Source organism: Talpa europaea, assembly GCF_964194135.1.
Source record: "Talpa europaea genome assembly, chromosome: 8".
Classification (NCBI taxonomy): Eukaryota; Metazoa; Chordata; class Mammalia; order Eulipotyphla; family Talpidae; genus Talpa; species Talpa europaea.
In genome coordinates, this window is record NC_140075.1 from 37,914,074 (window position 1) to 37,929,398 (window position 15,325).

General features: G+C 40.1%; 1 protein-coding gene across 1 annotated transcript in view; it reads right to left on the bottom strand.

Moving 5' to 3' along the window:
- The window catches only part of FBN1 (fibrillin 1), a gene marked incomplete at its 5' end in the record, with an annotated part of 233,753 nt that overhangs the window by 197,513 nt on the left and 20,915 nt on the right, over window positions 1-15,325 (bottom strand). The window contains 2 exons of the mRNA XM_084240531.1: window positions 1,868-1,966; window positions 3,828-3,910. Of these exons, the coding sequence (XP_084096657.1) occupies window positions 1,868-1,966; window positions 3,828-3,910 (182 nt within the window). The remainder of the gene's footprint in view (window positions 1-1,867; window positions 1,967-3,827; window positions 3,911-15,325) is intronic.

Sequence of the window (15,325 nt, forward strand, 5' to 3'; positions counted from 1 at the left end):
TTTCTGTTCCATTGGCTCACGTGTTCTGATATGTAGAGTGAAACTGCTGTTGCTTGGAGGATGCACAATCAAAACCAAGCAAAAGTTAAGAATCTGCTACACTCAGTGAGATAAGGAAATGAGTCCCAGCACTTGAGGGAGTGTCGATCCTAATTCTACAACTGGCTGTATTTAGTACTAGGTTGTCTTTTGTTCGGTTCCACCAGAAGCAGATTCTGAAACAATAATTTAAATTCAAGTAGTTTATTTTAGCAGTCCTTTCAAGAAACACAATAGAAGAATGAGGAAGTCAGGATAAAGAAGGAAGCTAGTAAAGTACACATTTAAACCTACTGATCTAGGGTTCAATCCATCAAGGAACTTCTGAGGACAGAATAGAACCCACCTCATACTTAGGAAAACTGGAGAGCAAGGGAGTGGGGGCACTTATCCAACACCGTCCAACTGTCATTGGTTAAAATTTGCTTCGAGGTCCATTAAGCCTCCAGCATTTCCAGCTTGCCCTGCACACAGACCTGGCATACTCCTTGGCCACAGAAATTTTATAAAGCTCTCAGGCAGAGTCACTGTGTTCATCCATGACTGCCAAGAGATGTGGGCACCAAGACAGTCTGCTACCCAGAACTACTTGCCCTACCCTGTTAATTGGCTTACGAGAGTCATAGTTAAAAGTTAAGACTCTTAACATGTAATGAACCCTGACCACATTGAAATCTTTAATTGCAATAGACAAAAGAGAATACACTTATTCCACAATACTTTTCTTCAAAGTCACGTCAAACACAGAACACTTAATACACTGTGTTCTCTGACTGGAATTTAGAAAAAGAAACAGCAGCTAAGATCATTTTCTTGGTGATGGTCAAGGTGTTGACGGGTTGCTTTTATACATATGAATTTCCACTTTTTTACAAGCAATAATGACTCACCTCCATCCCACATTTCCCCTAATTCACTCCTGAAAACTCCACATTTAAGGGAAAAAAAACAATAGACCAAGCAAGCAAAAGCTCTGAAGAATGAACTTGGAATATTTATTTGGTATCACAGAATGAATAAAGTGGTAAAATTCTGAAAGGGAAAATAATTTGACAAATCACCCCCCTGAAACTGCCATGGTGAACTTACACATTTTCTTCTTGCTAAGACAGAGGTCTTGAATTTGTGAAGTGTTTAATCAGATTCACATTTCAGTACCACAAGGAAGAATGCCCAGTTTCCCTGCGCTTAAAAGTGTTCATTAAACAATCATTTCATTGAACATCTTTTATGGTGTTTACATTAGAAATGAGAAGATGAAAAGGTGAGACCTACCCAGAAAGATGTCAAAATATTTATATTATTCATAGTAACTATGTCCCACAGGTAATTTCCCTATGAAGAGTGAAGAAGGGGGCCTCCCCTGGTGGTGAGGTGGTTGAGCGCTGCGCTGTGAAGCTGTCCGCAGCCTCTGCAGCGCTGGTTCGATCCCGGCCGGCCAGTGAGGGTCCCACACGGCGCGGCAGACCTCTCCTGTAGCGCCTGTTGCTCCCCTCAGCAGTGTATTTCATCAGTCTGCCTGTTCTATTCCCCACTCTGTCTCTGGTGAATCCTCTCACCCTCCCACGAATCTGGCCTGTACCCTGGTTCTTGTATAAATAAATTAATAAATAAATCTTTTTAAAAAAAAAAAGAGTGAAGAAGGGAAACAAGAGACCAGAATGTGGAAAGTCATTCCAAGAATTTTGGGCAGAACAGAGAAGGCAGATGTTCTAGTGAGAAAAAAAAAAATGTATTGCAGGAAAGAGAAAAGCCAAAAGCAAATTTAGGAGAAAATAGGGCGTAACCACATTAAATGATATTATATATAATGACATGTTACACTCACTGGATCTGGAGCCACAGGAAGGAGATATCTGACCAGATGGGCAAGTGCACATATTTGGCCTAGAACAAAATCCATCCCCACAGGAATGCCGGCAAATGGCTGTGAATAAAACCAGAGGTCTGTTAGCACATGGATTCAGAGTATGGTGATTTACGGGGACCCAATGCTCAAATAGGGAAACCCAGGTTCTCAAGCTCCTCATTATTGCCATTATGACTTACATGACCCTAGATTTCACGATTACTCATTTACAAAACAAATCTGTTAGGCTAAATAAACTTTGGCTATAAAATTCAGTAACTCCTTTATCCATATCACTGGCTCTCAGCCTCACTTTGCTTCTTCCCCAGTACTTAGTTTATCAAAAGTGCTGGATGCCTTATGAAAGGAAAACAAACCAAGCAAAAATCCTGCATCTAAACATACTTACATGCCTCCATTTGTTTATTAACTTTAAGATTTAATGACAAAAATTACAGCAATTGGGAGCCTATTATAAGTGCTTAATTGCTAATAATTTTTATAAAAAATACAATACCCTGCTAAGATTCAGATCTTGCCAGTTCAGAATATATAACCCATGGAACAGCTTTTATCCTGCATTTAGTCCTGTTGTGAATTACATTGGTGATCTAGGACTTTATAAAAAAAAAAAAACCTGTTAACATTTTCAAGCCACCCAGAGACTAATACCATACTGTCATCAAACACTCTGCTTGAGATCAAGATGAATTATATTTATCAGCAGACTAAGATATGGTCACTACTGATGACACACAGAGGCATGGTCTTGTTCTCAAACACCTACACAACCTTGCAAGAGATAAATGAGATGTATAAGCTAAAAATAATACACTTGACAGAAAGTTCACTGAAACATCAAAAGAACTTGGAATAGGGATTGAAACTGTTAAGAAATAAGCTGTCAAAGAATCCTATGAGCATTTATTTAAATACCTGAGACAGCATTTCTTAGAGATTCAACAGAACAGCAAGGAAAGAGCTCTGTGGTCAAGTTCATTCAGAAAACTCCTCTTTAGAGCCCTCTTTTAGTGATTCGGTTTTGATCTTAAAATAAACTCAATGTGCCAAAGAAGTAAGTTGCTTTTAATCAATCTCCAAATTGGGAAAGAGAGAGATTTTCTTAGGCTACCCAGAAAATATTGTTTGGAATATTCTATTCATCGCCATAGACTATTCTTGGCTAAGTGAGAAGGTGGGTTAAGTGATTCCTAAATCACTTTCAGCTCTAAATTTCCCCATTATACAAATGGGAGTTTTCTGAAAACTGAAAATTACTTTGTAGGTATGATGAGTGTAGGCAGGAAAAATATCATAACTCTTTTAACTCAGTATATCCATTAAATAACAAGCTGTTTGAATATAATATCACTCAACATTTGTAGAGTATCTGGAGACTTACCATAGCAGTAGAGTCAACAGAGGAATCTGGTAGCATTTCTGTTCTTCCCTAATCTTTCCATGGATCTTAATCTGATTATCTAGCTGCTTCCTTTCCACTTTGTCTAAGAATTAGGTTTGCCTTTGGCCTCAACATGCCAAATTCAATATACAAGGTTTGGGTAGATTGGGCAGGAGGAGGGGGAAGGCAACAAAATTGGAAATTACAAAAAGGACAGCAACAATGATATTCTTTTCTCAAAATCCCATTACCTAGTCTACACAAGTACACACAACACATGTAATGACATGAACCAAAGTATCCCTGTGGTCCTACTCCCTGTATCTCAGAAATATCCTAAAGAAAGGAACTAAATTAAAGTATAACAGTGGTTTGACCACATTCATGTATTTTCTAATGTGGATTAAAAGGAAACAGGAAAATCTTAGAGCTAGAAGACCATGCTACAAGCATAGTAATGATAAGTAGTCATAAAGGACCAAAACCTAAGAATTATGATGCAACCAAAACATTAAGAATGACTGATTGACTACTTACGGACAATACACTGATTTCCACCAGGTAAGGTTTTCCATCCAGGACAACAGTAAGCATTATAACGTGATCCACAGACATTGGGTCTGAAATATTAAAAAAAAAAAAATTCAATCACAAGAACACCGTATTTTTTTTTTTTTTATAGAGGCATGCTTTATTTATTTGTTTGCTGGTTTGTTTGTTTGTTTGTTTTGTTTATACATGCACTGGGTACAGTCAGAAGCGCGGGAGGGTGAGAGAATTCACCAGAGCCAGAGCGGGGAGCAGAGCAGGCAGTAGGACCGAACTACACTGCTGAGGGGAGCAGCGGGCGGCAGGAGAGGTCTGCACGCCATGTGGGACCCTCCTCCGGTGGCCGGGGAGCAGCCGGGATCGAACTGGCGCCGCAGAGGCTGCGGGCAGCCTCGCAACCCAGCGCTCAACCGCTGCGCCACCAGGGAGGCCCAACACCGTATTTTTTTTAAAAGAATATATTACCAAAAAAAAAAAAAGAGAGAGAGAGAGAGAGAGAGAGAAATTTCTGAGTTATAGGGACAGGATTATTCTTTGCAGTCTCAAGGGACACAGTGCTGGCTTATTAGCTTGAGACCTAGTGATACCAATAAGGATAGCTGTTAATATCACCTTTGGAACATACCAGAGATGCAAAATGCAATGCATTCTACTACAACACACAGATATAAAATTTTATGAAGCCACATGAGTTTAACAATGAATATCCTACCAATCTAGTTAAGAAAAGTCATCATAAAAGCTACTACAAGAGAGCATCCCTGGTGGCACAAGGGGTTAAGTACCAGCACTATGAAGCTATCCACAGCCATGAGTTTGATCTCTGGCCAGGGAGGTGACCCACATGGCACAGAAGACCTCTCCTGTCTCTCCTGCTGCTCCCCTTAGCAGTGTATTTCAGTAGATCTGCCTGTTCTGCTCCCCAGTCTGTCTCTGGTGAATCCTCTTACCCCCCACACCTCTGGCCTGCACCCCAGCTCTTGTACACATAAATAAATAAACCTTTAAAAAAGAAAAATCTACTACAAGTAAGGTTTTTAATTCCTACTCATTGAAGTCATGTATGTTTTTTTCTACAGCCGAGCTCACCTCTACAATGTGAGCAAGACTTCCTTTCACCAGAATTATAAAAATGCAAACTCTGACATAAGTCAGAAAAAATAAAGACCAAAACATAAATATTTCTTTAGCCAAAGTTTGAAAACACAGTTGATACCAGCAATTAAAGGAAAATAAAGTCAATGTCAATATAGATTTCTTATTTACACACAGTTCATCACCACACATCTTAGAGCAAAGCCTTTGTTCGGGATCCAGATGACCCATATTTCACAAGTTAAAGGAGCAAGCAGGTAATGACCTTGCTAATTCAACCTGGAAACTTAGGTGGAGGATATGATTATAAATGATCAAAAACTAAAAAGTAACACATAACCAAACAACACAGGAGTCTAGAACAGACAGAGACCCAAAAGAAACCATTCATTTTACTTTGCCACATCTTAACCTTGGCATTGATGTTAGTTAGAACTTTGAGTTCAGGGGTGTTAAGGAAGGTCAAGCATTTTACAATCAATTTCACAAAGAGGAGATACCCCAAGGCTTGCTGATAGAAATATTGTAGTCCTGTGAGTTTTGCATAAGTTTTGCATAAGTCTGCAAAAAACATTGCATATATAACATATATTTTTGGAAGTGGTGCATTCACAAGGTCTCTATAAACACTGACCACACTGAATAGAGGAAACCCTGCTACATTCCTCTGAACTCATTGCTCTGTCCTGTATTCCTTTCATGATCCCAGAGAACCTGGAACACTCTGCAGGGCAAAATGCATACTTCAGACTGACTGATGCTGATGTCAGATAGAGAAGTAGAAGGAAGGGTGGAGGAGATAGGGAAAAGGCTTTAAATCCATACCCGATTGTCCAGGGCTTCTCCAAGGCTAGACAGAAAATGATGGGGTAGAGACTTAATATATACATGACTTTAGGGCCTCCCTGAGCCTTAATTTTATTTTTCTATATATTGGGGTAATAATAGGACTGCCTTGTCTACATCATGAGTTTGTATATGCATCACATGAAATAACAGACATATGAAGTTTCATATAAGAAAAGGACAATGAAAACGCAGTGCAGTGTTATAATGATGAAATCATCTCCTGACCTAAATTATCTGCTCAGCCAAAAGAACCTAAGAGATAAAAGAAAGTCTTTATTAAGAATTCTAAGCCAATGTTTCTCAATCCTTTTTCCCCCCTTTAGCAAAACAATATCCCAAACATAATTCAGAGTGCACAGAATTTCCTAGGGCAACTCAGAATCTTGGAAAGGGGAGAATGAGGAGATAGGATAGGGCCTGGGTTGGGGGACACTCAAACCTTCCAAACTTCATGAAAGTTCTCTCAATCTAAAATGACAACCCAGGCCAAAGTCAACCACCTCAGCCTATTACAACACCACTGGATCCAGTCCAACCCCAAACCAAATTCTGGAATAGCTTCAGAGGACCTCTGTCTGAGCCTTTGCAGGGTGTCCTGTGGTTAGAGTAACTATGTTTTTCAAACAAAAATCAGGACATGTCGCCTGACAAGAATGAGTATTTTTATGGAGTAACAACACATACAACAGGGCGAAAAAGCTAAGAAAAAAAAGAGAGTCCAGAATCAATAACTTCAGTCCTACAAAATAAGACAGTCAAGAAAGTTTCCATGGTATTTGAAAAGGCATAGTAAGACATTCCTTATTGTTTTTTCTGTGTTTAGAATCAGCCTATAGACAAACATGAAAGAGGAGACAATTTACAATGGTTACAAAACAAAATATAAATAGTTAAAATATTCTCATATAAAAATAATGGTATAGAAGCCATAAGTAGGGAAATAAGTTGAAGGGAAAGACGTGGAAAGCAATAATGTAGTTCATAGAAGAAATCAAGGTTTATTCAATGGCACCAATAAATATATCTCTTAATGCCATCTACACATGAACTATAGGTGCTTTGCTGATGTGTGCATTCTGGCAACAACACCCGAGGGGGGATCTTACACCTCTAAAATGTGGACAATGATGTAAACCAATATCAACTCAATAAAAAATATTATCTTTATATTAAATATCACCATATATGCAGCACATGAGGAAAATTAAAACCAGAGATTATAAAATGCAGTGCATTTTATCACAATGCACAGATGAAAAAAATGCTCAAAATAACCAATAGATGAACTAAAGTTATTATTACTTTTTAAATTGAGTATAGATACTTCAGTAAGTTATGTACTCCTTTTCATGGTGAGGATTCAAAGATACTGTTTAAATCTAGACATAGAGGATGAACATAGTAAATGGTGTCATGAAGATAAATAGAAGTATTAAAAATAGAAACAGTTAAAGTTTCTCTGGTTTCCATAAGAGATGGGAATCTAGGAAAGTGGACAGAGTTTCTCTTACTCGCTCATTTAATGTCTATCCATACATGTTTGTTTTTAAATATGTGTTTTTATATTTTGATCATTACCTTTTATTTAAAGAAACAACATTACAAGTATGAACATCTTATCTCTTAAACAAGGTACATTCTGCTTCATTATAACAAAATTGTTTCATTCATTCACAGTTCACTTCTTTAGTTATCCACTTTCATTCTGTAACAGGGTGGTCCCCAGGAAAGGGGGAGGTTCCCTGCCCCACCCAAGGGAGGGTGGAGCTGAGCAGGAAGAAGAGAAGCTGCAGAAGAGACTGAGGAAGGAAGCAGGATGGAGCCAGGAGACCTGGAGGAGGCGCGTGGAGCCTAGAGACATGTAAAGAAACTGCTCTTGTCTTTTGGTCATGGACTGGGTGACACAGATTGGGTGAGACCCGTGGGGAGGTGACAATGGCAGTTTTTATCTTGATGTTGATTTTGCTCTTTTTTTTTCGGGCTTGTCTGGTTGTTTCTGACCCTTTTCTGTGGGTCCCCACTGGAAGATGCTTTAGACTTGTGGCAGGCTTTGGGGCCTTGCTCTGGGCCATTCCCATATGGATGGACTTTTACCCACGAGGGGACGGGTAACTTTGGGTGCTTCATTTAAAAACTAGACTCTTTGCCTTACCTGTATTGTTTCCTAGTTTTATTAAAGTTCCTTCCCATTAAAGTCTCCTATGTTTTGTGTTGATGTGGCGGATGGCAGAACCCATTTAGAATAGGCAGGTTTGCGGGGTTTGGGCTGCCCCTCTCCCTGTCCTATAACAATTCCACCGCATTTTTTAAAATTCTATATAATGTTGAAATATGATTGATTTTGTTTGCATGCTCTGGCTTTTTTGGCTTTAATAACTTTAAATCTTATAATAAGTAATATGCCATTAAATTTCAGTTATTTCAACCACCATCCTCAAATCTCATTGCCATTCACTTTAACCACATTAGAATAGTGCTATGTTACATGGCTTCATGTGAAGTAAGTTTTCTCCTCTGCTGCTGACTTTGGTCTTGAGAACTACAAGTTAACAGAACTCATTCAAACAAGCTGGGTGGCATTTGTTCTACTTACATGCAGAGAAAAAAACAGCTCTAATTCTAGAAACAAAGAATGTCTTATTTAAGTTGGAAAGCACTAAGGCATGTAAAGTCTAAAGTAGACATGTTGGATTATTTCCATTACAAAAGATTTTATTCTAAGGTTTCTGCACAGAAAAACATTTATAAAGAAGACAAATCATTAGTAGGGTTACTTTTTTGTGAAAATGAAAGTGCTGTGTTCATATCATTTTCTCTTCCTTTTCATTTCATCAGTCATATCTACTAGCCCACCAGTGGAAAAAAAAAAAAAGTAAGACTTTAAGTACGTGGCAGTGTGTTAGCAAATTCAAGGTAAAACTCAAAAGGAAAAGAACTTATGCTAAGTACTAAAGACACACTGTTTTATCTCATCTTCAGAACCCTTTCAGATAAGCAATCCTTTCAGGTAAGCTCTATTATTATCTAAAACTGGCTTAAGAAGGATCTCGCACCTTGGAAGTAGAAAATGAGGATTAAACTCAGGAATCCTGACTCCATAATGCATGTGCCTCATGTTAAAGGCAGAGGGGACAAGATGACTTTCACCCAGTGACATTCATGATAGCATGCATAGCGAGTCATAGAAGGCCTACCAAGAGGCCACAGATAAAGCACACATTGCTTTTACCTGTACTATAATAGTTCATGGGGGGACATGGTAAATACATTTATATTCCACTTCACCACTCTATTTGTTACATTTTTTTTTTTTAAATTTCAAAGTCTTTATGTGTAGCTTCTCTTGCCAGTTGCTTTCAATGTCATGCTCTGCAACAACCCAACTCCACTCACTCTGGGGGATGGGTGAGCCTCGGCAGCCTGGATATTTGGATCCAGTTCAGACGCAGCACTCTGAGATTGTGTGGGCTAGCTAAAGCCCCTCTCAATGGAGCAAACAGCTGGGCTTTACCACGTCTGACCACATCATTGCAAGAATTGGCCTCTGTGCAAGATGTCTGCAGTGTGTCCACATTCCTTAGCCAGAACCTACTTCTGCAAATCTGGCCTCTCCTGCAGCAGAATAGCCTTTCTGCTTCCTATCCCAAGTGTAAACTCCTTTTTCAGACAAGACTGGTATAATAAAAACAAGATCAGGGTCTCCTATTTCATATGCATGTGTTTCTTAGCCTGTGAAGTGATTAAATTCTTGGGCAAGGAGGATCCTAAACATTAGGTAAAGGTTAATGAGGCTGGCCCTGCTCCATGAGTTGACTCTTTTTTGACCCTTGGGGGGGGAAATTATGATTTAATCCCCTTGAGAATAAATGTGGATACATATCAAAAGGTATATGCCCCCACATAATGAAGGATATCCAACTGTCCATAGGACACACCTCAAAGTAACAGCCCACTGTAGCAGAGGTTTAGAAAATAACAGTTTTCACTGCCAAAAATGTGACCGATACTGAAAAAACTATAATACACAATTGAGCTATATATACCTCATAAATTCATTAGTACTTTCACAAATTTTAATCAAGATAAAAAGAAAAACCATGAGGACTATCTAATGAAGGGATCCACTACTACTTCAACCAACTTTGCAATCTGCCCCCCTGGCATTTTAGTGCTTCTCTTTTGGTCCTCTCCACCGAAGGCAGAGGTCACCCTCCTCCCAGCAGTGATTTGAATACCACATGTGACTATTCCAGCCCATCTGCTAGTCACAACAACTCCACTAATGAAACTTCAAACCCTGGTCATGGAAACAGCTTCCATGGCCTCCTGGAGCTTCAGCTGGGTTGTCCAGATCCAGGGACTCGTTTCTGGATTGTCTGGGTCAATACTGGCTGGAATCTGGACAATCCTAGTTTCCTCCTTCGAAGTTTCAGGCCAGCCAGACTCTCTGACCTACTTTGTGCAGTTTTTCTTAATAAAAATAACTTCAAAAGGAAAAGAAAGAAGAATTGGTATTCTGATTTGCAAGAGTTTTAACCCCTTCTTTCTTGAAAGTGACAAAGATAAGCATATTTCACACCCAGGTCTTGGGATCTGATTCCATTTTCTAATAAAAGGCAGCAGGAATTCTGGGACAAGTGGCTGATGCACGAACTAGGCAAGAAATACCCAAGATGAACCTGAGTATCTTTTGGTGATGGGAAGTTCTACACAGACAAACCAAGACAAAAAGGAGGGCAAGTCAAGTAACAATTAAAGAGCTCCCAGAGCCCAAAGTTAGAACCATCTAAGCAACAAAGTAGTACTGGATTATAATCCGAAGTATACAATGTAAATCTATGAACACATAGTGGTAAGCAGACAATTGAATACATAAATAACTGGAAGAGGAGCAACATCTCCTATGCTAGAGAATTCTGAATAACTGATGCGGATGTCATGTCTTCAAGAAGATGGAGAAGAACTCCTCACTCCTTAAGTGTGAGCTGTGCATAATGACTGTCTTCCAGATGTCTCAATTTGGGGACAATCTACAAAATCTTGACCAATTTTCGCTCAAAGCTGACAAGGACATAAAAAGCAAATGGTCTGAGAAACTGTCTAGTGGAAGGCATGACACCTACATGTAATGTGGGATCCTGAACATTAAAAAGGACATTAACTCTGAATTATAGGCAATGTTGTAAGTCAACGTCACCTCAATTTTTTTTTTAAAGAAAAGGACATTAAGTTGAAAACTAGGGAAATCTGAATAAAGAATGAACTTAACTAGTTAATAATAATGTAGCTGTATTGGTTTGGTAATTATAATAAATACATTAGACTAATATAAAATGTTAACAATAGAGGATGCTGTGTCTAGAATATGGGAACTCTGTATTATTCTTGTTTTTTCTGTAAATGTAAAATTGCCTTAAAATGAAAAGTTTATTTAAAAATAAAATAATATGGGGCCTCCCTGGTGGTACAGGGATTAAAGTCTCAGCACTATCAAGCTACCACCAGCCACTATGACATGAGTTTGATCCCCAGCCAGGGAGCTGACCCACATGGTGCAGCAGACCTCTCCTGCCATGCCTGCCCCTCCCCTCAGCCGTGTAGTTCAGTAGATCCACCTGTTCTTCTCCCCACTCTGTCTCTGGTGAACCCTCTCACACATACAGCCCCTGCACCTACACCCCATAAATATGCATAAATAAATAAAAAATAAATCTTTAAACAATAAAATAATAGTTGTAACAGTAATAATACTACAAACATGCAATGAGAAACTTACATTCCAAAAACTGTGACTAAGACACAGTCTTTGCTCTCAAGGATCTCACAGTCTAAGAAGAGAGGCAGGAAAGCAAAGAGGATCATACAAGAGGTGAAACATGGGACATTAAAGTCTGCCTGGGAGCTAAAGGAGTTCAGAACAAGTGTGTTTAGCTTCATCATCCAGGGGAGGCTCAGAGGGGACTATCTGAGCTACAAATTGATGTTTCCCAGTTGCTAAGAGGAGTCACTAGTCTTATTTTATCCCACTCCTGAAATTCCTCTTCAATTCTCTACATTAAACACCTTGTCCAAATCCTGATATTCCATTGATGGGCTAATATCACTTTCTTCTTTTGCTGGCTTCCTATTTCCTCTGTTTAAAAAAAAAAAAAGATTTATTTATGCATACAAGAACTGGGGTACAGGCCAGAGGTGTGGGGGTGAGAGAATTCACCAGAGACAGAGCGGAGAACAGAACAGGCAGACTGACCGAAATACACTGCTGAGGGGAGCAGCAGGTGAGACAGGAGAGGTCTGCTGTGCCATGTGGGTAGCTCCCTGGATGGCTGGGAATTGAACTCGTTCTGCAGAGGCTGTGGCTAGCTTCACAGTGCTGTGCTTAACCCCTTGCACCATCAGGGAGGCCCCTATTTCCTCTTTATTCCACTAGAACAGTATAGCTAGATATCTTTTCAGATTGACCATGCTTATTCTGCTTCCAACCATCCACAGATTGACCTTTACCTCCCATAAAATGGCAAACAGCTCTCTAGCAACTTCACCTCTTGATCAGGCAGGCCCACCCTAAATGTACTCTCTGATTTTCATCCTTACTTTCAACTTCCACCCTCTTGTTCTGCTCTTGCTCTTCACTGTCTCAGCCCTTACTCAGGCACACACCCTCTTCCCAACACTCCCCCCCACATAGACACACATACTAGACTTCTTCCACCTTTATACCACACATGCACACACACACAGACACACACACAAGGACCTCACAGCCTAGGAGAGAGGCAGGAAAGCAAAGAGGATCATACAAGAGGTAAAACATGGACATCAAAGTCTGCCTGGGAGCTAAAGGAGTTCAGAACAAGTGTGTTTAGCCTCATCTTCATCCATCTTTATACTAACTTTAATGTATAATTAAATGTACAAATCTCTCTCTCTGCCCCTTGATGTTAATCCTTCCCCCCTGATTAATCCCACCCACCTTTCAACCTACTGGCCAGTTTCAGATATGCCTCTCAAAAGTGTTGCTTACAGTATATTTTAATTATATATTTTAAATGAGAACATATTGAGACCTTATGCCTGAAACTTTATGCCCTCTGTTCCCTTACATAGTTCTTCAAGTAGAGAAACAATGTCTATTATGCCTAAAATATTCTGGGGTCTATTAAGAAGCACACAAGATAAGATTAAGTGCCTCAACAAGTATGAAGTACAATTAACAAAGATTAAGGCCATCTCTTTGGTATAAAAAGTAGGCCAGTTATAAATGCCACCAACGTGGAAAAAAATGTTGAATAGTGAGAATTATTTATTATAGATTTAATCTATTTACGGAAGAATATTTCAGGCCTATTTAAAAAAAAACTGTAGGCAGTTAAACAATAATGTCTAATGGTTTCAAGGCTTGATTATTTTGTTGACATGCCTATCATTAGTTTATTCTGATCAGTGAAGTTATCACTGTTTTTAACTGAGGGATCAATTCATTTCCTTCTGGAAAATATGAAATCAATGTAGAAAACACACTCAAGTATTCTATTTCTTTAGCAAAACAAAAATCCCAAAAGCAGTTAAAAATCACCATTTCCACTCACAAAATGGTGCCTATTTTATTATGGCAGGTTGTTGCAACTGTTCAAGATCCAAAATGAAGTCAACCATATGTGACCAATTCCTAGAGAAAAACTTTACATAGTTCCCAGGGCTTTGAAAGCTCTCTCTGGATGTACCACTAGGCTGAAGTCTTTCCCACTGCTGAGTGAGGTAACTCAGCACAGGCGGCACAGAGAGGTTGTTGCATCAGCAAGTTCATCTGAGGTACCCTAAACTCTGTTTTCATGGGGGTGTTGTGTTGATTAAAAGCAACATCTCAAAAACTTAAGAGCCAAAAATTTAGGTCACCCTACCAGCAACACACATACACAGTCTAAGAAAGCTGAGGAAGCAGAAAGTTGCCAAGGCAGGTCCTCAAATGTGGGAGGTCATTTTAGACTGGCGGCCCATTTCAATCCTGTTGGAAATCTATGCACGTGTGTGCTAGTCTTTTTTTAAAAGGAAGAATGTATAGAGATAGAGTGCGTTGTAACAGGAAACTGGACAGTGACCCATGAGTACCCAACCACATGGCTGCATACATGAAGTCCTTACACTGCTAAGCAACAACACTCTGTCTCTGGTGCCCGGATTACTGAGCACACAGCATGCTGCATGCACTACTGAGCACACAGCATGCTGCATGCACTACTAATCTACCCTAATGGCCCCCCTCAACTTCAAAAGACCATGACTGACAGTGTTTCAGTCAGTTTGCATTGGACTAACTTCTCTCCCAGGGAATCTGTGTCTGTGGCTGGTACACTGTTGTGACAAGAACTTTCTTGCCGCTTTGCAGCGGGAACATGGAGCAGGTTTGCAAGGTAAGACTCTGCTACTTGAGCAGAAGTTCTTGTGCCATTTATTGAAAGCATACAGGCTAGTAAAAGCTGATCATGCGACAATGGTATGAGGAATAAAGGCTGGAGGGTGAGATAGGAATGGGCGACAAAGTTTTACAGGAACAGAGAAGGGGACATCGTGACTATATGTCAAGAGCCATTTGCATCAGCAAAGTATTTGATATTATCACAGGCAGAGTTATCCGGAGGCCACCATGGAGGTAGTCATGTAATCAGGTCAACAGCGGCCTAGGTTTGCCTAGGTATGGTATGATGCAGGGGTGCCTAGGTGTGATGCAGGTATGGAGATGATGCAGTGAAAGCCGGGCCCAAGCGGTGTCTCTGAACTCACTACTCCCATCAGCTCCACCTCTTCCCTTCCCCCTTCTGTAGAGACAGGGGTTTGAAACCATGATTCTCACCACTTCCCAGAAATTCTCAAACCAGGAGCTCTGTCCAGGGAGATAATATCTTCTGAATGTACTGGCAACCCCATGAAAGACAGGAAAGCCAACCCATGGGGTCAGACTGAGGGGAAAGAATGGGGTCCTTCAGGAACTGGGAATAGAGTGATTCAATGCTCTAGTTCTAAATACTGGCAGCTCCCAATCGACAAACAGGTAGGGCTCCAAAATGTCATTTTTATATTTGTATTTAGAACTGGGAATGGCTTTTCCAATAGAAACAACGTTAATTGGTGGTGGTTTGGTCCCCAGGCTAGTCAAATAGCAATCTCTATCAGCTAAATAGGCTCTTGTGGGCTGGTCTGGGAACCTGACCACAACTTAAAATGTTGTTTCTATGGGAAAACACATTCCACGGCAGACAACCAGAGGGAAACTTGGCCATTCAAACCCATGGTCCCTGCAGCTACAGTAAGTTGCCCACTGAGCTGTGAGAACTGAACTCCTTAAACTCAGGCCACTACACACAGTCCTGTGAGGACAGCCAGAATCAGAGCTTGCCCAGCCCCGGGCCCAGTGCCATCCCAGCCCCCAGCATGAGAACACAAGGGCCAATGTGGAATATCCATAAATTCATAAACTAGAAACTTAAAAACTAGGAAGTAGCTGGATATTCTAACCCTCAAAATACCTGACTTCCTTTAAAGGT